The sequence below is a fragment of the Protomyctophum parallelum genome, assembly GCF_964188405.1.
Source record: "Protomyctophum parallelum genome assembly, chromosome: 10".
NCBI lineage: Eukaryota > Metazoa > Chordata > Actinopteri > Myctophiformes > Myctophidae > Protomyctophum > Protomyctophum parallelum.
The window spans coordinates 26125599-26152094 of NC_139704.1; the positions used below are offsets into that span (position 1 = coordinate 26125599).

Here is a 26496-nt window from a genome sequence, read left to right on the forward strand (position 1 = left end):
GTGCTCTGGTGTGGACGGACAGACAGATGGACGGACGCAGTGACTCTAGGAAAGCGTGTACATTATGAGAAATAATAATAAATCACCACAGACAAAGTGGTGCGCGCACACTGTACCACAGCACTGCATTAAAAGGATTAGCATAATGGCCTTGCAGAATAAGTGTGTGTGAGATAGAAAAAGACAAGACCTGTCTGGGCTTATGTTCAGGCTCATCAACGACTTGGAAGTTGGTGGATAACGTACTATAGTCAAAGTACAGATAACTCCACTACAAGAGAAAGTAGCTCAGTCAAATTAGTACTGGAGTAGCCTATACTTCCTTTAAAAAAATACTTGTGTATGCAAAGGTACATCCAATATTAAAATTGACTTAAGGGAGGACCGGCCAGCCGGCCACAACCAAGTCACTCTGACTTAGACATAAACATAAACAACCCTGATAAGTGCCCATATATAGGCATGCCACTATGACTCAGACATAACCATAAATAAACAAACCCGATATGGCCATAGATGTCACTATGTTGGCTTTGTTGGCCCTCACATAGGTGTGAGGGCCACGTAGCTGCCCTAATCTCTAGATGTGAAGGCCGGACCTCAAGTGATTTTAAGTATTCAAAAGTACAAATTGCAAAGTGCATTTTCTTTTAATAGCAATGATGAAATGATGAAATTTTTACATATTGAATGAATGAATGAATGAATGAATGATAAATACAACTTTTGAGATTTTCACGTGGGCCCTGATTGATCCCAAATAAACGTTTGACAGCCGCCGCCGTTCTTCTTCTTACCCCATCTGGCCAGGCAGCAAGCCCAGACCCACAGGGACTGGCAGCGACCCGCCTGTGGCTCCGCCTGTCTCACCCGGTAGCCGTTGTGGAACAGGTCGTCGCACGACTTCTTGGGTCTCCACGTCGCCTCGGCCGCGGTCATCTCGGTGACGGACCTGGTGCTGTTCCGACGGCACGCATGCACCAGCAGCTTAGGAGGAATCATGACGATGCTATACTCTGACACCCGCTTCAGCAGGTTGTCCTCCTTGCTGTGAGCTCGTGGATGTGCTAGTTTCAATATCGTTTGAAATAGGGCCCGCAGTGGCTCATTGACTTGGTAATGTTGCCTATACTTTCTTCCCCTTCCGAAAGAGAGACAAGTGGGTTCGTCCAAAGCAGTGCTGGAAACACCTTGGTTTTTCTTCTTTTCTTTTCTTTGGTTTTTGGTTTTTCTTATTTTCACTTTCTTCTACTCTGAGAAGGATTTCAGGAATGTCAGACCTGTGTCCTGGATGGTTCCGCCAGAGACCTGTGTCCTGGATGGTTCCGCCAGAGACCTGTGTCCTGGATGGTTCCGCCAGAGACCTGTGTCCTGGATGGTTCCGCCAGAGACCTGTGTCCTGGATGGTTCCGCCAGAGACCTGTGTCCTGGATGGTTCCGCCAGAGACCTGTGTCCTGGATGGTTCCGCCAGAGACCTGTGTCCTGGATGGTTCCGCCAGAGACCTGTGTCCTGGATGGTTCCGCCAGAGACCTGTGTCCTGGATGGTTCCGCCAGAGACCTGTGAACTGGATGGTTCCGCCAGAGACCTGTGTCCTGGATGGTTCCGCCAGAGACCTGTGAACTGGATGGTTCCGCCAGAGACCTGTGTCCTGGATGGATGAAGACGTCTTAGGCACCAATCGACTCCTCCAGATGTGTGGAATGCTAGTCTGTATGAGCTCAACCTGTCGTGTCACTCTCACCCAAAAAACAGCTGTGTCATTGTGACCTAAATGCTATTAAAGTGTTTTAATCCCCCCTGCAGGCACACAGGCACGCACGCACAAACACCTTTCAGCCAGTAGTGGAAAGTAACTATGTACATTTATTCAAGTACTGCACTTACTGTGAGTACAATTTTACGATTAATTTTTTACTTCAATATTTCACTTCAAAAATTTGTATCCGATTATATATACATCTCAAATATCACACACACACACACACACACACACACACACACACACACACACACACACACACACACACACACACACACACACACACACACACACACACACACACACACACACACACACACACACACACACACACACACACACACACACACACACACACACACACACACACACACACACACACACACACACACACACCTAAAAGCTAAGCCTAAACACAGACAGGGGATTTAGCGGTGATGAAAATGAATTGAAAACTAAAGCAGGTGGAAAACACTAATCCAGACTTAATAACAAGTGAAGTGCCTTGTGGACAGTAGAACACAACACGGCTACAACTACAACTACACAAACCCACAGACAGACAGACAGACAGACAGACAGACAGACAGACAGTGTAATGTCTTCAAATGCTTCCTGGAACAACGGAAGCTGTGAAAATTATCCGAGGATAAAGCAGATGTGACGTCTCCTCCCCGCTTCCGCTTCGTCTTAACAGTCAGTCAGTCACGTAAATTTGTCCTAATAAAAAAAGAATAATAGTAATCGAAGCGCATATAAGCTTACTGCTCATCGGAAATGGAAAATTCAAAAATAAAATGTAAAGATAATGGGAGGTGGGAGATAATAATTCGGGAGGTGTACAGTAGTTCCAAACTCTATGTGGCATTCGGAGGTTGTGGAATAGTTGTCTGGCTACACGAGACATGAGACTACCTCGACACACTAATCCAGAGGTAGCCGGGGATCAAACCGCCGACCTTTCTATTCCCTGAGCGCCTGCTCTACCTCCTAGGTTTTAAAGGCCCCCCCTTGCTATCTTATGAATAAAAAATACGATTTAGCACAGAGCATCCCTTTATTTTTTTCATAATATACTTTCGCAGCGCTATTCGAAAATAGCAGACAACGAGCTTGTAGATCTGCTACTTTAACACTAGCATGTCTGAACTCAACTCACCTACTACTCTGACGGCTAACAGTCATGATGACCATGTTTTTCGTGCAATTCCATTGGCCGCTCTCTCCCTGCATCTCTTCTAATGCTCTCCCCCCCCCCCCCCCGCGGCGGGGGGTTGACGACTTGCCATTGTCTTCTAAATGTCACATTCCAACTAATTCAAGGCAGCAGTTTCAACTCGACAGGACAACTCAAGTTATTTTTTATTTTTCATTTCAGTTTACCAAACTAAAATTATAGTGACGGTGTGAGCGCTATATTGAATACCCTTGCGCAGCAAACACTTGCGCAGCAAACACTGTCCGAAATAGGCTACCACACGTTATTGTAACAGCCAGAGCCAGGCACATTGCTCAGAGTCAGACGAAATACGACATTAGAGTTATATATTGTCATTTTTATATAGAGGGGGAAACATTATAGACTATGTGTTATCGAGTGTGTGTTGTGTGTTAATATATAGATTGATTGTGGCAGTTCCAGCGCCAGAGGTCCGCTTCTCAGCAGCAGAAGGTTTATATACCATAGGATAGATCAAGTCATGTGACGCATCACCGCCACAAATAGTGCTACAGCGTTATCTAAAATGCACTTCCACATACCTCACCGGCAGTTACTTGGATTCATGAACATTTACATGAGAGAAAAAAAGGAAAGAGCCATGCGCGCGTGCAAATCACTTCCACTGGCCGCTTGCAGAAAAGTTTACAGACAAAGGACGGACGGACAGAAGTAACTGTTATCTTTTGACTGACAAAACATTTAGACGTTCGGGAGGTCTATCGCGTTGGAATGATTTCAAACACTGTCATTTTTATGTAGAATCGCATTGGCAAGCATTCTCGCTCCAAGAAAAGGAAATTTCGTTCTGGTCAAACCGACCATGCACAGCTCGTAGTCACGATGCTATAAACCTTATTATTCCAACGTTTCGGCAAACAGGTTGCCTTCTGCAGGATATATTTAAAACAGCCTGAAAAAAAATCCGGATTAGAAAGAGCTGGCGATATTTATATGCCAGAATAGGCTGTGGAACAATCCACATCAGCAGGCTATAATGCCGGTTTTAGCATGCCCTCCGGAAAATAAAGTCAGACATTTAATTATTTCTGCAAACCGCATATAACAAATAGCCTATAACCTCTAAAACAACATTTAGTCTACATGTTGTGAGTACTGTAAGCTACATTCGTAGGCTGCCTTTGCCTACATGTGGAAGTAGTTGGAATGCAAATGACCCATTTAGCTTGACCAATGGGTCTCCAGCCGGGAGGGACGTGTGAACTTCACTGCTTGCGGGGGGAGAAAGGGTGACGGCGGTCATTTGGACGAAAAAGTGCAGATTTAGTAGGTATAAGTATGCCTAAAATCATATTTACAAAACGATGATTTGAATCGAACATTTAGAAAAAGTCATGCAAGGGGAACTTTCAGGTCATGAAAGGGTTTGGGAGCCAGAGGTTTGATGCAAAGCATGAAGTGCTCGTCAGAGCTCAGTGCATCAGGTGAGCTTACAGAGGCTTAGAAGAGCAGGAGGTCAGCCGGTCTGCACGGATGCAAATACTGTAATACACTATATCTCTTGTCCCCTCGTGACCCCTCTGCCCAAGTGTCATGTACAGTAACCACTGGCGGAAGAAATACTGTCAAATATATGCAGTCTAGAGAATTAAAGGATTAAGTGATGTACTATAGTTACTTTTCAGGATTCAAATTAAAAAATATATAGCAAAAGTAGCAGATCTACAGGCTCAAACACTTGTGGATCTGCTACTTTTGAGGCTTTTGTGTGATGCTATGAGTATGGCAAGGCCGTGATGTTACGAAAAAACACAAAAAGTTAAAATATGGAGATAAGAGGTTTTTGCCCGACAGCAACTAAATGTACATTGTTACTGTCAATCAAGTGGGTGTCATAAAACAGCAGACTCTATTATTAGTTAGTGGCGTGTTAAAGTGATGGCCATCTTGCGATTAATTGTCCTCCTTTTAAAGGGTGTGATTAGTAACACAACAACATGGCCGCCTGCAGCTTTCCTGTGCAGATGGTTGCAATGTGTGGCACAAATAGAAATTAATTTCATAAAGGTGACGGCAGGGGGGTCGGCGAGGACTGCATCATTTACTAATAATGAGCAGAGCACCTGTGTTTGGCGTGCGTGCGTGCTTGCGTGCGTGCAGGGCTGGAATCAAAAGCGCACAGATGCCAGGAATAAAAACTGAATGAGCTCTCTCTAGCCTATCTCTAAACATATGCATGCACACACGCACACACACACAGTCCAGATGCTCATTGTGGGGAGGTTCTGGGGGATGGTACCTGTGTGTGTGTGTGTGTGTGTGTGTGTGTGTGTGTGTGTGTGTGTGTGTGTGTGTGTGTGTGTGTGTGCCGTGGTTGTTTTCATTGAGAATGTGGAAGGCAGGACAGGTTTCTCTAGTTCCTCAGTCTCCCAAGCCCAGAGACAACTATTCCACTGAATGCTATTGTATACACAGTGTGTAACTAACTATGCCTGCTGAAAGATGACAACGGACGCTGTCACCCGTTCTTCATTTCCATCCAGGAAAACATTTTTTGAATATTATATATTGCCATTTTTTAACCAAAAAAGCTGTAAAATAGCAGATCTACAAGCAAACGTGTCGCAGCAGCCATTTCAACTGTGTCAAATCAGACATACTTCAATATTCTCTAATCCCTCAATCAAATGTCTAAATTCCGGCTACAGGCTTTAGTTTAGTTTAGTTTAATCACACTTTAATCATTGACCTCCAGACACCTACCTCAGAGGTGACTAGATTAAGCCAGACTAAATCTAAATATAAGATTGAGAAACTTTTAGTACTTCTAGTGAGACTAAATCTTAATTTCCCAGACTCTTCTTCAAACATTCTTTGTTCTGTACTCATACAATAGGATGGTACAAACCACTGAACCAGAAACCTAACCGCAAGCACGGAGGCAGCGCATGTCCGACCGTTGTTTCAGCATGTCGGTCCGTTGGTGTTTCTAATCTGCGTGTGCATCGCCTAAATTCCAACCCGAATCATTTTCCAATTGTAAATGCTCTCGCCTTTGGACCACAAGTTCATGGGTTCGATCCCAGGTACCGCCAACTCAGCGAATGAGCTCGGTGCAGCAAGTTGTGGAACTGAAGGTTAGGTGTGGCGCTCCACCTCAGAAATCCATCTCCCAGGCGCATTGTAACGGGGACAGACTCCTGCGTGTTACCGGCTGATACCGGTAATAAGCCACTCCCGACCTACTACTTATTCTAACCAATAACCATAGAACAAGCATTTCTGATTTTGTTGGTCTCAGTCAAAACATACAACATAAAATTCACAAGCAACAAAAGCAACAGATTGACGAGATCAGATCTGCTACTTTTGATGCTTTTGTGTAACGACGTAGTGTGATCAAGCAGGAACAAACTCAATAAATGAAAAGATGGCGATAGGAGGTTTCTGACCATGTTCTATCTACAGTATACTAATGAAACAATTAATCCCTTAGCATACAGCTGCAAATGAGTGGGAGCATTTGTCACGCGAGGCACTGAGCAGAGAGGCACTACACATAATGAGGTTGCCTCATCTGACCAAGGATGGATGCGGAGGCAGCATTGCCAGATTTAGAGAGAAACAAGCAACCAGGTGTACGAATACAAGCCCTGGAGCCCATAAGGATAACGCACGCACACACACACGCACATGTATACACATTTATATAGTGACTGGCACAAAAACTTTTAAGATGGGGTTCCGTGGCCAAATACATATCAATCAATTTGGTGGTCGATAACATGAAACCGTTTGAGAGCCACTGGCTTATAATACGCGGGCATGGCAACACTGTAAGGGGAGTGGGGTCTTCCTGCCAAGTGAGCGCTGGGCCATAACAACATAAGGAGGACACACCCACGGCCATGCCAGAGATGTAAGCCTCTTTAGAGCAGGAAAGCCCTGCAGGTGCTGTAGCAGCTCCGGGGATGAGCAGACAGACAGACAGTACACCACCACGACCAGCAGGAGGCAGCGGCGGTTTAAAATCCAAGTCCTCTCTCTCTCTCTCTCTCTCAGGATGATTGTGGGTGCAGAGACGGTGCTAGATTCAGGCATTTATACCGATTGATGCTGTGCCCCTTTGGAAAGATTTTGTGGCCAAGCAGGGAGCATACACCCTCATAAGAGAAACAGGTTTAAGCTGGTTAAACTTAAAGGTAAATGGAGTATTCATATATATGCACTTTTATGCGCTATATAGGCTACTGTTTGTACCACACTGTGAACCAGGGGGCAGTTTGTACTAATTTCAACCTGGTGTTAATTTGGAGGGCGTGTATGAGCCGGGGCTCTAGTGGCTAAGCTCCAATCTATGCTAATGGGGCACTGCTATAGAGCCCTCTCGGGTTCCCTGTTCGCTCAAAGTACTTTTTTCCTTTAAGGAGATTAATTTCTTCATTTATTTTCAAGGGAACTCTGCAATTCCCTCTTAAATTAGCCACACACACACACACACACACACACAACCACACACACACACACACACACACACACACACACACACACACACACACACACACACACACACACACACACACACACACACACACACACACACACACACACACACAACCTTCCCTCTCGATCTGTGTCCAATTTGCAGAAGCAGTGAACAGGCTCAGAGCAGTCGACTCGTCCGTTGTAGCTACGGAGGTGTTTTACGACGAGGGCAGAAGGCCTCGCCAGCCTCCGGTGCAGCGGGCGGTGTTCACTTCTCTCACGCAGGGTCACACGGCTGAGAGAGTGAGATGAGAGGTGGTGTAATTGTGATGGATTTGCCCGCTGTTTCCTTGCCGTTTTAACAGTAAGGAGCGAAATAGTCCACACGGAACGGAGGATAGAGAAGTGGTTCCCCCCAGTGGGGTCTGGGGAGCCCCATAATGGGTATCCAGGGGTGTGTGTTTAGTTTAGTTATATAATGTCCATTGGTGTGTATCGACTTCACATACTGTATATCGAAAATCTGTTCAACCACTTTAACCAAAAGCTTGTAGATCGGCTTTTTTTTGGAGGATCCGCAGCCAAATACATCTCAACACACACTTAACCAACAAGTATGGCCATTTTAGAAACAGTATATTTATTTATCAGTGAAGCCATATCATGCTGAGTAGACAGTGAGGTGTTTAGAAAATTAGACTGGTATGGGCATTTAAGGCTAATCTATAGCTGTGAAATGTATACTGTACATTAAGTAGGCCTATAAATTAAATGTAATCTTAGTGGAGTTTAAATCAAATATATCAGAGACATAGGCGTGTGCACACACACACACACACACACACACACACACACACACACACACACACACACACACACACACACACACACACACACACACACACACACACACACACACACACACACACACACACACACACACACACACACACACACTATATAGATATTCCACTGTTACTTTCTTAGCTTACGCATGTTCCATGATAAATACTTTTATGTGATGTATTCCCATGCTTTTGTTCTTGCTTAAATGTAAGTCGCTCTGGATTAAGAGCGTCTGCTAAATGCCTAAATTGTAAATTGTAAATTGTACACACACACACACACACACACACACACACACACACACCTTGACCTGAATTGAATAACAACCTAGAGTTTAATGGCCTACATTACACTGCAGTAGAAAGACTGAGGATATTTTTTATCCCAGGGAAACATGTGTTATCAATTAGAATCAAAAACCACTTCTATAAACATCCTATTTTAAGCTTAGATCTACTATTTTGAAAATAAATAAATAATGCTCAATCCCAGACGGGTAACACTCGGTTAAAACTGTTGCAATATAGTTGGCTGATGAGGGTCTATATCACTCCAGAGAAATTAAATACATTTAGTGCAGATATTCCAGATACTTGTATCATATGTGGTAAAGACAAAGGTACACTTTTCCATTGTCTGTGGGCATGTCCAAGAGTGAAAGAATTCTGGGAAGAAGTGAGGAGGGAGATTCAGAAGATATTGTCGATAGATATTGAGCTTGACCCAAAACTGTTTCTATTAGGTCTTTACCCACCTGGCCATAAGATTCAGAGTAGCGAACAAAGATTTCTAGATTTATGTTTACTACAAGCCAAAAGGGCTATAGCCTTATCGTGGAAAAAGATAGGCAAACCCAGTATTGCTCAGTGGTTCAGGGAGTTATCATTGTGTCTTCCTCTGGAAAGAATCACTTATACTTTGAAGAATAAACAGAAGATGTTTGATAAGATATGGGGACGGTTTATCCAATATATTACGGTTAATGATTTATCTTATTTAATGGTGGAAACTGAAAATGTCTAATTGTATTCTCTGCAGCTGTTTGGTCTTGTGGCCATAAGGACTCTGTTGTTGTTACCATTCTAAGTGCCCTTATTTTATTATACTGTATTTATATATGTATGTATTGTATTGTCTGTATTATGTATTGTTTTGTTGTATTGTCCGTTTGTCAAAAAAAAGAAATGCAATAAATATATTGTAATTTTTTTTTAAATAATAATAATAATAATAATAATAAATGTTATGTGATGGGACAATAATGTTGAATGGGGGTCCCTGGCACGAAATATGTCCAGATGGGGGTCGTGTTTGAAAACCAAGTGGTTTTATCCTCTTGCTGTGTTAGGTGGAAGCGCTGCTAGAGCAGGCACACACACTGAATCAAGCAGCACAGTCCTGACGTCACTCCCACTGCCCCTGCAGTGTCACCACGGAAGTGGTTATTTTAATTTTTTTCTATTTAAATCCCCACAGGGAAAATCTTAGATCACTGTGTTCCAAAAATAAACAAACCACCGGGCAATTCTGTCAGGTACTGTATGTGACCCTGTGTCGTTTATGATGTTAAGTTACATTTGTTCTGTGTTTGTTCTGTGGGGGGGGGTTTGCTCTTTGGATAGCCTAAATTAGTATGCTATTTTTCACTGGCAGTTTATGCTTCATATCCATCATCCGGCTGATTTGTGTATTTTATATCATATGATTACCCTATGAGATTTGGAAAATAAAAAATATAAATTTTTAATATAAATATAGTGTAACTCGTAAAACTCATGAGTCAGCAAAATATCATATAACATTGTTTTGTTTAAAAAAAAATTATAATAATACAGACACTACAGACCAGTACAAGACAAACACAAACAAACGCAAGGACAAGATAAGACAAATAAGACATGTACAACAAGTAAGTAAGTAACATGTAATACTAGGGCTACAGATACAGACATGGGAGCCAAAAGCAAACGACAATAACAAAAGAAGCAACCGTTGGTCACAACCCACCAGGCATAACATATCAATTAAATAAATGAACTGCCTGAAGAGCTGTGGACCGGACACCACAGTGTCCACTCTGGCACCATTCATCTTGGCAGCAGTAAGCAGTTGAGGCAGCTAATAATATGCGTTTGTCCTGAAAGGTTAATGCGATATTTGAGCTATAACCAACGAGAAAGAGGGCAGAGCTTTACCAACAATGGTTACTACAATCTCCAATTCCAAAAACTTTTGATAGAGGGGCAATGCCAACACATATGTAAATAGTCTCCTTTAACAGAAGAATAAATGGTACATACGTCTGAATTAACTAATTGACATTTAAATCTACGCTCAGGCGTAAAGTAAAATGTATGTATAAACTTATAATGAATAGTCTGGTGAGCTGTACTTTTAGATGAGGAGAAAATAATATTCCAAACGGAAGGCCAATCCCAAACAAAATGCAAAGCCTGAAAAATCCTTTCCCAACCGTTTGTGATTTGGTTACAGAGATAAGTTCAGGTTGTGAGTAATTGTACCAAAGGGTGTTGGGGTAAAGCTGCATCCCAGGGTACACCATACGTTCTCAATGCTGTGCAGAGCTTGAGATAGAAAAACCACAAGGAGCCTGGAAGAGAATAATCATCTTTCAGGTTTTGAAATGACCAGAGACTAAAAACATGAACAAAAATGTAACGAAAATCTAATAATTTGTTCCATTACATTTAACATGGGTTTGGATATAAAATACAATAAGTTGATGTACGGTTTATGCCACCTCGGGAACCCCCTTCAAGGGCCCCTAGGGGCCCCCACTTTGAGAACCACGTACCACTGAGGCAGATGTACTGTATAATGAATCAGGACTGGCTAGTGATAAGATAAGTGTTGATATTGGTATTCATGAAGTGTGCTGGCATGGTGTGATCCTGGGTTAAAGCCCTGGTGTTACACTATATGGGATGATGAAAACTGCTGTAAAAAGCTTTGTTCTGTCTGTCCGCCGACACAGACACAGAGCTGCACGCAGTAATTAGCTGAGTCTGGTTGGAAGTCTCCAGTAGGTCAGGGTTATAAGGATAACCACGGCCCCATGCAGGACCCACAGGGAGAAGAACTGAAGCACACAACATGCTGGCCGATCATAGGTACTGCAGCAGTCATCATGCGGTCATCATGGCCACGGGGCCAGACACGAATGAACAAGCAAAAAAAATGGTTTCGACCAATTGGCTCGACTCACGGAGGTTGCACACGGGGTTGCGTATGGAGGTGACACTATACACAGTGCCTGCAAGGCACCGTCTAACGTGACAAAAATGTGTTGTGCGAGGCACACCCAGAAGAGAAGATTTGTTTTAAAATAAATTTAAATTATATAAAAAACATTTATCGACATAAAAATAAAAATAAATAACAGATGTACAAGAGATGACGCAACTCTTTCCATCTCAATGGCTCTGTCCATGCAATCATGTTTAATTGTTTCTATTAATGGCTGTGTACAGTATAAGGCTTTGTATTTAAGGCTGAAACATTAAATTAATCCATAGAGAGACTCATTATAGCCCGGCAGGAATTGTATTAGGCGAGTCGTAAGTGCCTGCAGGCTGATCTTAACACCGTACCGTGCAGAAAACAAATGGAAAACAACTTCCTCCACGGAGACCAAATAAAACCTCCATGGTGTGCTTTGGAAAAGTGGGCGGCAGGCAGTGTTACGGTGAGTTGACATCAAGCTTATTATAGTTTTTGGCATTTATAGTTATTGTCATAGTAGCTTGGTGCATGTGAATGGTGCTAGAGAAGAAGCACAGAGGGAGGGCAGAGATGCGTCTCAGACCCCCTTCTGGCTCCCACACTGTGGAACAGTGTTGATTTTGTGGACTAAAACGAAGACGAAAAATGTCAGCTATGATGACTAAAACTTTAAAAAATATTGACAATTTCGTCAACAAATAAAAACTAGACTAAAATGTTAGGAAGGGACTAGTGGACAAGACATCCAGTATTTATAAGTAATTTTACACTTGATTGCATGCTGAAAATAGCCGATCTACAAGCTCACAACGCGTCGTGTAAAATCAGCCATTACGACGGCATCAAGGCCCGCCAAAATACATTTTAGTCGACAAAAATCAACTGTAGTCTAAAACTAGACTAACACTAAAACATTCCGGGTGACTAAAATGTGACTAAAACCAAGTGAAAACTATTCAAGAGACTATGAATAAAACTAAAATCTAAATTAGCTGCCAAAAATAACACTGCTGTGGAACAAACTCCCCGTCAGAGTTAGAACTGCAGAACTCACACACAACGTTCGGTCAGGCTCCATCCTTTTTACATAAGACTGCATTGCATGTTTCATGCAAAAGGTTAAAATGTAATTAAGAATTAAGATCCATATAATGTGGACACATGCCAGGTTCATTTGATGACCTGACATACTATAGTTTGTATAGTTTCAATGTACACATTATTAATTGCTTGATATTATACTGTTTAGACTGATGATGTTTTCCTGTGATTCCTATAGTTTACTGAGGCTGCCTCTACACATTTAATGTGTGTGTGTTTACCTTGTTTATTTTAAGTCGCTCTGTCGCTCTGATAAAGAGCATCTGCTAGATGCCTAAATTCAGTAAATTGTGAATTGTAAATGGAGAGCGAGTGTGACACTGGGAAATACAGAGCATAAAAGAAGAAGAAGAGAAATGTGTTTGGCAGGAAGAGGAGGAAAAACAACAGATGCCAAAAATGGGATAGAAGAGTGGAGGTGTGGATACACCCCGGCAGGAGAGTGAGGGATGACGCAAGGAGAGAGAGAGAGCTAGAGAGAGAGAGCTAGAGAGAGAGAGCTAGAGAGAGAGCTAGAGAGAGAGAGAGAGAGAGAGAGAGAGATGGTGAAATAGAATTAAGTCCAAACTCACCGAGCCAACTCCTGTTTAGGTAGACGGACACGAAGACTGGAGGAACGGTGAAGAAATCCACCACAGAGTTTACCTCCAGCCAGAACCACAGCTTATCGTTGGCCGCAATGAACTGTGGGAAGAAACAGGGATGACATTTACAACATATACGGCGGGCGGGCGGGCGGACTGACGGACGGACGGACGGACAGAGATCATTAGAAGCAATCATTAGCTGCAGCAGAAACCAGTTGTGAATATATATATATTTCTGAGGGGCGATATCCGCCTCCTATGTCCAACTTTTGGTGTATGTGCACAAACGTCCTAACACAAACATTAAATCCTATTCACAATGAATGGACAATTTTGAGTGTTTGTGTAAACACAAACATTGCGTAACACAAACATTGAAGACGAAGGTGAGGACGCAAATTCTGATTGGCCGGAATGAGATGATGTATGATGATGTACGATAAGATCACCCCTCACTTCACACCGGTGTGATTTTTAAGGAAAGACCTGAGGACCAAAGGCCAAAATATGTGTGAGTTGCGACAACCTTGTCAAAATGTTTTGGCCACATCCAGAATCAAGAGTTTTTCTGGGATTTATTTTTTAAATCACTTTAACCTTGACGTGTGTGTAAAGTTTTAAGTATAACCACTTCTTCAGACACCACTGGATGTATATATTCATTAATTCATAATGGTGATTAATCACAAAATGAATTAGTCTGTTGAATTAATTGAAGAAAAAGAAATGTCAAGTTGTTTGACGGCCCCGCTGCAGTATATTTACAGTTATTCAGAAATTATCATAATTCCATAATTCATTCCCTGAGCTCCCGCCCTGACACATCAACCACACACACATACACACACACCTCATCCGTTGACTCGCTGAGTCATGCGCGTGTGTTGGATGCTGTAAGCAGCTTAAGTCAACTTCATGCCTCGTCATACACAGGGCGGTGTTTACGACGATCTAAAAGCCCACGTCACGTCGCGGATCCGTCGCGTCATGAGCTTGTAGATCGACCGTTCACGCACCACACGACACCGTCGTACGACGAGGTACGACTACGAATGGGGCTTTACTTTGTATGAGTTGATGTATTCATTCATTCAGGATACACTGCACTGGATACTGCTGCTGCTGCATGAGCAGCTATGCCAGCAACATGGTTTAAATATGTCATCTCTGTTGGGTGTAAATGCGTCACATTGTGAGGCGTTGTGAGCTTGTACATTTTCACTACTTTTGTGAAACGCTATTGGTATGACGAAGTAGGGCGTTCATTGATGTTTTCTGCCCGGCTGCAACGTCTGGGCATCTGTGTATTATTAACCAAATGTAGCATGTCTGTGCGCGCGTGCGAATTACTAAGATATATATACTTGTCTTGTGAGGGCCTTAATGTCCCCATAAGTATAATAGAATGCTTACACCTAACCTTATTCCTAAAACGTAACCTCAGTAAACTATGCTTACACCTAACCTTATTCCTAAACGTAACCTCAGTAAACTATGCCTAAACCTAACCTTACTCTTAAAAGTAACTTCAGTAAACTATGCCTGAACCTAACCTTACTCTTAAAAGTAACTTCAGTAAACTATGCCTACACCTAACCTTATTCCTAAAAGTAACTTCAGTAAACTATGCCTAAACCTAACCTAATTCCTAAAAGTAACCTCAGTAAACTATGCCTAAACCTAACCTTCTTCCTAAACTTAACCTCAGTAAAACTATGCATAACCCTCAACTTATTTATTTCTAACCGTATCCACAGTAAAACAAATACAATAATACAAGAACCGCTGGTGGGGGCGAGCAGTCCGTAGGGGGAAAGAAATGGGGGCAAGTTTTGGGGCGAGCCTTTTGGTTGCCTGTGTGTGTGTATTATTTTCTTGCACACTTACCCGCAGTCCAAAGTAGAGCAGGAAGAAGACGTTGAAGGCCATATCTATCTGTAGCGTGAAGTCATGGTAGAAGTTCTGACAGGATTCTATAGGACTGTGGACAGAGAGACAGACACAACCATTACAATCTGATAGGATTCTATAGGACTGTGGACAGAGAGACAGACACAACCATTACAATCTGATAGGATTCTATAGGACTGTGGACAGAGAGACAGACACAACCATCACAATCTGATAGGATTCTATAGGACTGTGGACAGAGAGACAGACACAACCATCACAATCTGACAGGATTCTATAGGACTGTGGACAGAGAGACAGACACAACCATCACAATCTGACAGGATTCTATAGGACTGGACAGAGAGACAGACAACCATCACAATCTGACAGGATTATATAGGACTGTGGACAGAGAGACAGACACAAACATCACAATCTGACAGGATTCTATAGGACTGTGGACAGAGAGACAGACAACCATCACAATCTGACAGGATTCTATAGGACTGGACAGAGAGACAGACAACCATCACAATCTGACAGGATTATATAGGACTGGACAGAGAGACCAAACACAACCATCACAATCTGACAGGATTCTATAGGACTGGACAGAGAGACCAAACACAACCATCACAATCTGACAGGATTCTATAGGACTGTGGACAGAGAGACAGACAACCATCACAATCTGACAGGATTCTATAGCCAATGTATATACATGGATAAAGGGGTTAGAATTATTGTGATGCTGTATTAACACATTTATCTGGTGACCCCCTGGGATTCACCCAAGGGAACCACTTTGAGAACCACTGTTTTAAAGGATATCGTCTGGATGAGGTTGTTGCATTGAACCGAAATCAATAATATTTCAGTTATTTACAACCAATTTAATTTTAATAAGCCCAAAAGGATATAGCTATGCAATACAATGTACACTTCAGATTGTAGAGGCGGGTATTGCAGCGGGAAAAAAAATATTAGTTCACTTCACCGTGTTCAAAGTGTACGCAGATGGTAGTAGCATAGCATAGATTAGCCATTATTGTCCCAGAGGGATAGTTGGTTTTCACAGTGTCTGCTCAACATGGAGCACATATACTGTACATTAAGAACATTATAGCCTACAACATACAGTAAGTACATAGAATCTTCAGGGCCTACTTTCTAACACACAAACAACATATCAGCGAGGTGGTTTGTTTGAAGGTAGGAAAGTGATTTAGTTTGGTTAAAATAAGTGTTAAATAGCTCTATATTTTGATAGTAGGCCTACTCATTGCAGTAGTATCCATGTCTCTCCAGCTCTTTATTAAACAGAAAATGCATTTTTAGGTCGGGACACCGATTGTATCCAATCAGGATTGCGAACTCTTACAGGATGAACAAGTGCAATTAGAACTTAGAAGTAATGCCACAAATAAATGAGCAGACAAAATTTGGAACTGGAACACAATAGAATTGAAGGTGATGGGTATTCTCTCCTGATTGGCTGAAAATGTGTCACCCGATGTGAACCGTATAATATTGTCTCTGTTGAGTAGAAACCCCATACTATACTGTATGTTCAAAACTGTTACTTTTCAGTATTCCAATTAAAAAATAGCAGATCAAAAATCTCGTTTCAAGTTAAAATGGTGCATTTATATAGCGGCTTTATCCAAGGCGCTTTACATAGATTGTGCATTACATTCACCCATTCATACACCGATTGCAGCGGAAGCCATACAAGGTACCAACCAGCACATCGGGAGCAATTTGGGGTTCAGTGTCTTGCCCAAAGACACTTCGACATGTAGACAGGAGGAGCCGGGATTCGAACCGCCGACCCATGGATCATTGGACGACCTGCTCTACCTCCTGAGCCACAGTCGCCCCTTGGCCCCAAGTTGCTACGGTTGATGCTTCTAGTAGTAGGGCATTAATTTACACAATAGACCTATTTGACTATAATTATGTCCACACCATTCAGCCTCCACAAAGCACTCATGTATAGTATATTCCCAGTGGTATTCCCCAACCTGGAGAAGGCTTGGTTCTCACACAGGGTGATGACACAGGGGACTATTGCTCCTTCCAATTAACAAAGTGCTGTTCCGTGGCTGCACCTTTTACACGAAGGCAGATGATGACAAATGAGCCGTGATGCGTCCATTCTGTCACATAATCCATCTCTGCGGTCACACCGGTGATGATGAAACCATTACCTAACGGATGATGCTCTCTCTCTCTCTCTCTCGCTCTATCTCGACAAAGCAATAACAGCCAACGACACGAACGTGCCACAGCATTCTTCATACCGTGGCTCGTGCATTGAATTCCCTGCATGAGTAATGAGGCCAATCGCACAGTGGGATGAACATCAAATTATGGCTACGCTATTGCGGTATGGAGGACGAACGGGCAGACTGGCAGGTGAAATGTCCCCATATTGTATGTTCAAATCACACCGGGGACTCGGGGAGACCATCTGACAATATCCAAGAAAGGAGGGGGGGGGGGGGGGGTATATCTAAAAAGCGATCTAAAAAGCATCAGAGGTGAGGATCATCCAAAGATATATCTCTGTTATGTTACGATAAAAGGATACGTGGTTAAAATAAAAGGGGGTTTTCATACCAAAAGCAGCTTATCTGTTTATCTGTTACTGTTTCTATCTTGCATAGATAGAAACAGTAATGGCCCCATATACAACTCAATATGTCTTACAGTTCAGTTCTGGCCAGCTGCCCAACATAATATGGGGGTGGCATGATGGTGTAGATGTACTGTATGTGGCCCAGTGGCCAATGAGGCGTCTACATTTTTATGGTTCATCTTACGACCGAATGAGAAAACACATTGGCGTGGTGGAGGATGACGTTAGCATAGCACCACAGTGGAGGATGACCTTTGTTACAGCACTGTGCTGATTCATGAAGTCGAACAGTATATTCATGAGATCCAGATGAGTGGTGTGATTTTCAACGTGGAAACGTAGCGTATCTACAAGCTCACAATGCCTCACAATGCTTCATTTCTTTTGTGTGCCATTTTTAAAGGAGCATTCAGTGATTTGGGTGATTTAGAAGAAAGAAAACGGTCCGCCCCAATAACAAGATGTGCACATGCACGCACTACAGTGGGGAGACACGCAACAGCTCACCAAGGCCCGCCCCCGCTCGATCATGATTGGCGGGAGGCCCCTCTCTATCCTGATTGGATGACGGCTGGGCCACCGTGCCAAAAACGAAATGTTTTTTTGACCCCAAGGGTTAACTGGGAACAGGGAGGAAATCCTTATGGTCAGCACACTCTATTGTAGGGAGGATTATCACAATAAAACAAAAAGTGATATTTGAATTAAGTGAAATCACAAAGCGTTCGCCGGGTCTAACATGGACGTAAAATGAAGCCTGTTATTCCTGCACTGTAAATCGCCATCTTTCTAGATCCGTTTTGGACCAGCTGGCCATTGGCTGGCTCCGTTTTGGACCAGCTGGCCATTGGCTGCCCAGACAACGAGGCGGGACTTCCCCCCTTCTTCTCCGTTGGTGTTTATTTTGACTCGAGTGGGAGGGGAATCCCGATCATAGACTGTAACGGTAGCCACGCCCCTCAGAACATATGCGATGGTTTTTTTTCTTTATGGTAATTTTTTTAATTAATGGGACCATAATTTTCCAAAAAGAATATTATGACATTAGAAATGAGACTTTAAACTAGTGACTGGAAGAAGAAAGTATTCATGACCATGTTTATTAAGGTAATACAGTCTAGGTGAAGTTGGGCCAAAATACATGGGCCTCTATGGAGCTATGGGGCTTTTTGGGTCCAGTCCAGCGCCACAACAGGCCATTATATGAACTACCGATTTCAAATGAGGCTTCACGAAATATCTGGCTGACTGCCCCCCTGGTGTGCACGCGTGCGTGCATGTCATACAAGGGATGCCAGGTTGAAAGAAGGTGAGCCTCTTTGGCTTGTTTCCAGGATGATTAGTGTGGGGGCCGGTTATGGATTTGAATGATTCCATTTCGTTAAAAGGCATTTTCTCATAACGCCCCATCAGGCTGTTGACAGAGGTTAAATCGCCCGTGACCTTATCCACGGACTTAACATTGATCGGGCCTCCAGCAGTCAATTATTTACTCGCCACTCGCATGTACGTACAATTCAATGCACACAAGCTAAATGGCGTGTTGGGAGTGAGGCCGCTATGAATCACACAGCTCTGAATGCACCGTACACACTCGACTGATTAAACGCAGTGGGCGGAATAACTGTACTTGCATTTCGTCTCCGTCGGTCGGGTGAAAAACTCACATGTCCAAAACTGTTACTTTTCTGGATTCAAATAAATATAAAACAAATATATATCAAAAAAAGCATATCGACAAACACTATCGACACATCAATCAACACGTCGATTCGCGCCACGCTTAAAGCTGCCCATCAGGTTTTCTCCAAAACCATTCAAAGACATTTAACCCATTCTGGGCGGAAACCCCTTTTGGTGTTTTAAGCATCATGTTATCCTTTAGCTATTGAAAAATTTCCGTTTTGAAAAATCGTGAAAATGTGGCACAAATCTTTGAATATTATGCTTTCACAGTGAACGTTTTTAACTCAAATCTTTGATTCTGGGGGGGGGGTCCCTCCCTGGCTGGAACAACATATTTTCAAATGGGGGTTGGCAGCCAATTCAATATATTTTTGCTGTCCTTGACATGATACTGTATATTGAGCACCACTGACATAGAAACGTAGGTTTTTCAGAAAACTAGAAGACGACGTTTTTAGAATCTTGTCTCAGGTCTAAATGGGTTGTCTTTTTTCACAGACTTAGGAAGAATGCGAGTTGATTATATAATTCATTCTCAAACCTTTACCCACTTCAACGCCAGGTTACTGTAAGCTTAGACGGCAAGATATTTATGTAGAGCAATAACTCAAAGGCCCTGATGAGGGTCAACCACTTAAGAGTTGGGTGGTTACATTTCTCCCAGACCCACAGTTTGATGTGCATTAAAAATGTATCTCTCGGATCATAATATACACTGTACAATCCTATGTTCATTTAACCCTATATGATGCTAGTACATCACAGGGACGTCACTTCGCTGCCGCGCTTAGAGCTAGCGGATCTGCTACTTTTGATGCTTTTGTGTGACACTGTATGATCAAGTAGGACGTAAATGTACAAATAAACACAAAACATTTGAATATGGAGATATCGTTTTCTGCCCACAGCGACGATATGCACCTCCTACCTTTTCTGCCCATCAGGTTTTTACCAACCATTCAAAGATGTAAGTCTTTTATTTCCCACAGACCTTGAGAATAAAGATGGATTTATTTTGACAGTGCAAGTGGTGAAAAGAGAGTAGAAAAAGAAGAGACTTGCTTGTGTGATTCCCTGTGCTGCTTTCCCTCACACTGTCTGAGCAAATTCTTTCTGTTTATACAGCCTCAAGAAGAAGAACGCCATTCAGTAAAAACCAAAGGAGACACCATTACCACCGCCCTCATTTCAGGCGCCTCACAGGCGCACACAGCTTCACAATTTGTTATACCAGCTTTAATGTTCACTTTTAGTTAATCCACATAAACTCTAGCATCCCTATTATGTAGGCATACCATATTCTGAATTACCAAAAAGAGGACACATGCGCGCGTGCATGTGCACGTGCATGTTCACATGCACGTCGTGCATGTGTCGTGCGTGCGCGGTTCTGTTTGAATTAAATTAATTTGTCAAAAAGGTTTGGCTCCTAAATTTGGCTCTATATTAGTTATGTACTTAAAGCAGTGGCTCTCAAAACCTCAAAGGTGTGATCCAGGGACCCTCATGGTTCCTTGAGGGGGTTCCAAATGGACCCATTATAGGTCTGTAACTCTGAGAGTGTAACACATGGACCCAAATTGACCCTTACAGGTCTGTAACTCTGAGAGTGTACAAATGGAACCAAATCATGGACCCTTACAGGTCTGTAACTCTAAGAGTGTACTATACAAATGGAACCAAATGGACCCTTTTATAACTTTTAACTCTGATACTGTACAAATGGAATAAAATGGGACTCTTTTTATGGGTTTTACTCTCAGAGTTATGGGGGTCCTTGAAATTAAAAAGTTTAAGAACCTGTATGCAATGGCTTATCTCTTGTAAAAAGAGAGACCAGCCTATTCTCCAAACCATTATCTTATGCTTTGCTAGGTTGTACAAAATAATATTGGGTCAATTTAATTTGCAGGACTCACCTCGCGCACAGCTGCCTTGTCTGTGTTGTTGACATGACATGGACTTGCAGGACATAACTTTTATTTGTGACAGACACATAATTCCTTTGCAGACAATACAATCTGCTTCTCATTGGTCAGTCACAAAGCTAAGAAAACAGTAGCCTACTTTTTCTGCATGTCAATGATGATGAGATAGTTCTTTGGCATTTCAAGCTTTCCTCACGGAGAGCACAACAGTCTATCTGCAGCCTGCGGTCGGGACAAGTGCTGTCAGCGCGCAGCGCATGCAGACTAGAGTTATGAATAATACACATTACGGGGTTCGGGCTGGAAGTCCACCTCTCACAGTGTTTTTCCACTACGAACCATTGAACATGCATTGTAATACACATTGGTCTGAATGGTCTGTGAGCGTAGCGATACACAGGGCTCGTTCGGAAATAACGCACTGAGCGCACTGTGCAATGCAAACTAATGGGCGAGTGCGCTCCGGTGCGGTATTTCAGAACGTGCCCATATACAGTCGATACGTGTAAAACCCCGGACATTTGAAGGAATTTATAAAACCCCCCCAGACTGCCCGGACAGCCCCCCAAAAGAGGACATATGGTAAGCCTATGGGGAGAACATTTGGCCCCCAAAAATGTATAGCCGATCTACAACGTGCCCCGCTGCCTCCAGATTGGCGATTTCTGCCGAAGACATTTTGGTGTGGAGAGGAAATATTAGCGGACCTAGTACAGAGCCCTGGGGTACCCAGGTCAACCCAAGTATATCGTCTCAAATTCTCAAATTCAAGATCTGCTACTTCCCAATGAATATCCAAGACTTTTCCAGAATATGTAACCCAATGTCCAGGCCTACTGTATATAACAATCAATCATTCAGTGCAATAATGAGTCTCTTTCTCTTATATGTGAAATGCCCAAAGACAGCGACAGGCAGTGTAGCAACAATAAAGCATAGAATATAGAATGCTAATTCTAATTCTATTCCAAATGTTGTGCCAGATGTTTTGCTACACCACCTGTTATTTCTGTCACCTACTGGTACACATTAGGCTGCAATCGCGCTGCCCAGCGACGTACAGTATGTCAATGGGAATGTAATCTTTTTGTAGGATACAAATAGCCGATTTGCTCGTCCACGTAAATTCTCCATTCATTGTCAATGTCATTTAATGTTTGTGTTAGGACAAAAATCTACACAAAAACCTCCTACCTCAAAAACACAAGATATTTAGTATTTACTGTATAAGAAGATAGTATGATTCACTGTAATGTAAACTGTGTGTGCATGGAGCCATGACTCGACACACACACACACACACACACACACACACACACACACACACACACACACACACACACACACACACACACACACACACACACACACACACACACACACACACACACACACACACACACACACACACACACACACACACACACACACACACACACACACACACACACACACACTATGGCGCTCCGTTAGTGCCAGGCTTAACACAAGACGCGTCGCTTGACCGCGTTAGATTTGCGCTGCGCTGCACTGCTCCGTGTGAACGTGTTAATTATCTCCCCATTCATTTTCAATGGGAACGCGCAACGCGCAACGCGCAACGCGGGCATGCGTAACGCATCAATCAACGCACGCATCAAGCAACGCGTGCCTTTATGCGTTTATGCGTTTTTCTCAAATATCGCGTCAATATTTTTTCAGTCAGTCGCACGCGATGCGGTCATGGGTGTGCAGAGCTGCAGTGCTTAGTATGCGTGCACGCGTGGCGCGTGACGATTGGTGTTTGTTTTTTTTGTCATGCGTCATGCGATGCGGTCATGGGTGTGCAGAGCTGCAGTGCTTAGTATGTGTAGCGTCACGCGCCACACGTGGCGCGTGACGATTGGTGTTTCACAGCACACATGCATGTGTGACCGTGTGCCCGTTATGTTGCTCAGCACGTACGTGTGCGTGAGCGTGTGTGTTCGCACGCTTCACAGCACACACGCATGTGTGACCGTGTGCCCGTTATGTTGCTCAGCACGTACGTGTGCGTGAGCGTGTGTGCGTGCGTAATAAATAAATAATAATAATAATAATAATAATGCCATATATACATATAATATAGATATCTGTATATTTTTTCTAATATTCCGAAGCATGGAATGCAGATTTAATAGTTTGTTAAATGAATTGAATTAATAGTTTTTAAATTAAATTAATTTCAGTCCCATTCAGTACCATTCACTCCCATTCAGTGTCAAATGTCTTTGTGCTCTGATATTATTTTAAAGACTCTGTGGCTGACCCTAAACCATGGTCTATTAAAAATAATAGGAATAAAACATTTTGCCTAAGTCACTTATTGCAGAAGTCATTTGGCCTAAATAACGTTTATAATTGCCTAAGTTAAAATGACATGTTCAGATATTGGCCTAAGTCATTTGATTCAGATATTGGCATAAGTCATTTGATCCTTACATGTTACATGATTGACATACATCTTTATTTGTATGTCAATAGTCATATTTTTACACATTTTTTGGAATTTAAATAATTAAGAAATATATATTCTACATTTGGCACAGTTTTTTTTCCGCTGTTCCAACACCGCAATGCCGTGCGCGCGTGCACAGACAGACAGACAGACAGACAGACAATGTAACATTTTCATTTTACAATATGGACTGAGGTGGAATCAAACCGCAAACTTTTATTCGCCGGGGCCAACAGTGGTGTCTGCAATGAAATTAAAACGAAGGTGTGGACTCGCATCACCAGCCAGGTGAACAGCGTCTCCCAAGTCGAGAGAACAAGAGCAGAGGTTTGTTTGACATGCTTCAATATACGGTACTTGAATATAGATTTGAATAATAAATATATATGTGATAACCTAGCTTTGGAAAAGCGCTAATTTATACCGTTCATTAGGTCAAGAAGAAGTGGTCGGATATCAAAATGTGTACGGAAAAAAAGCGTCCCAGCTCCGCCAGGCTCAGCTGCTGACTGGTGGTGGCCAGGTATGTTTTAAACTAAACTAGGTAGCCTGCATGCCTATATCATATACCAGTAACCAAAACCTATTATTGGACCATATAATTAGTACAATATTCACACATTCAAATACGGGTTGAAATATTTATTTATTATAGGCCAATCCAATGTCATTTCAGAGAAGGCTATAGCAGCGGTGAGCCGCGCCAGCTCACAGCAGCGGTGCGGGATCCTACATGCAGCGCCCCTCTGCTCCTGCAGGACGGTCCCCCACGCCAGGCTCAGGAACGAGCCCGGTGCTCAACGACGCGGTCCTGGCCGGGCAGCGTGACATTGTCCAGGCCCTGAGGGACATAAATACAACATCCATAGTCAATCTCACGGCGAGTGTGGATAGAGTCGGCAGGCAACTGCAGAATAAATACAACATTTTTTGGGAGTAAACATTGTGCAAAGAGTATTTATTAAACGAGGGTCTTTTTTTGCTATATGCCTTGATTTTACATCGAGCTTTATAGGTGCATGCCCATATTTCAATTCGTTGCCTTTGCTGTTATATGCCAATGTTTTTAAACCATCTTTGAATGAAGTGAGAAAAAAGTGAAGTGCATTTTAACATGTGTAACGTATCTGGGCCAATTCCAAACTGTAGTAGGCTATACTTTACTTACTTTTTTAGAACCGCCTTATGAGGTCCTCTCTCCTCTGTCTATAACCCTCGGGTAGGGGTTTTCCGGTGGGTGGTCAATGGGCATCGGCTCATCTGGTGGGAGCTGAAGGTCTGAAGGTCCAGGGGCACGCCATTGACCGGCAATATTGTGCAACACCGCACAGGACAATATGATGTTGCATGCCTTCACTGGCTTGTACAATATAGCGTGCCCCCATTGCTGCTCAAGCAAATCCACCTGCCTTTGATACAAATTAATGCATGAAACGTAAATATACAAATAATAAATGATGTCAGAAAATAAAGAGCTAGGCTACTACACATGTGACCAAAAGCATCTCACCCTTTAACAGGCCAATGCAGCGCTCTACTGTACCACGGGTTTTAATATGCGCAGCTTGGAACTGCATGCGCTCCTGGGCAGTCGCTGGATCCTGCAATGGCGTTACTAAATAGTCAGCCATTGCTATAGCCTTTGTCACCTACTTTTCCCACCGAAAATTTGGTAAATATAATACATTACAATACATTCGATTTAACACAGCCTATATACTCACCCACAAGGTCGCTCCTGCCGCCCAATGCACCTAACCTGAAGCTGCCAGATGAGGGCGGTATTGGTCTGGCAGCGTCAGGTTACAATGCACCAGCCTCGAGTTGGATTCCTATATTCCGTTGCGGAATATATAGAAGTCATGAGACTCTCATGACTCCTTTCATGCCTCTCATGAGTTCTATATATTCCACAACGGAAATATAGGACTAGTTATATATTAAGGACTAACTAGTCCTTAATATCTACGGAAAACCCACCAATAAGCCCTTATCCGTTTTTCTCAAGCAATGACAATTTCACTGGAGCGCAGCGCTATATGCACGCAGACAGCACATGATACAGGCCTACATCCCGTCCCAAACACTGAGGACAGTGAGGAGGTAAAGTAAACTTGTTTATAATGTGGCAAGAAAAATATATTCCAATTACTTTTCGGTGCGCACTCACCATGAATCCAAGCAGAGGTCCTCACAAGTATAGGTAAAACACCGCCGCCACAGTCCCAATGGCCCGTCGCGCAAAAAGTTGATATTTAACATTGGCTATAATCTGCCAAATCTCAACCGATTGGTATAATTCCAAATGGTATACACTCAATGCAATTTATATTTTCCATTTTTCATGGGCGTATAAGTCATAGAGCCAGAGAAAGGAGAGATATGGTATAGGAAGCACTAAGCCCTGTTAGCCATGCAGCCTATTATGTTTCATGAGCTGTGGTGGCTTCACTGATATTATATCAGTGAAGCCTGACGTTATAAGAAGATAACGCCCCTGCATGACACCCCCCTGGCCACCGTATAGCGCATTGACAGGTCTGTCTGTCTGTCTGTCGTAGCATGCAGATAGACAGATAGGGGGGGGGGGCAGTTTGACAACAGCGGCTGACACATGTTCATTGATGATGATTAATAGGCCTACTGTATATGCTACTGTGCTGCTGGA

General features: G+C 42.9%; 1 protein-coding gene across 11 annotated transcripts in view; it reads right to left on the minus strand.

Moving 5' to 3' along the window:
- Positions 1-26496, minus strand: part of kcnma1a (potassium large conductance calcium-activated channel, subfamily M, alpha member 1a) — a 263823-nt gene that overhangs the window by 89381 nt on the left and 147946 nt on the right. For all 11 annotated transcript variants that reach the window (XM_083775288.1, XM_083775287.1, XM_083775296.1 and 8 more), the window contains exons 4-5: positions 15092-15185; positions 13190-13301 (exon numbers count right to left, since the gene is read on the minus strand). In XM_083775288.1, coding sequence (XP_083631414.1) covers positions 13190-13301; positions 15092-15185 — 206 coding nt within the window. The remainder of the gene's footprint in view (positions 1-13189; positions 13302-15091; positions 15186-26496) is intronic.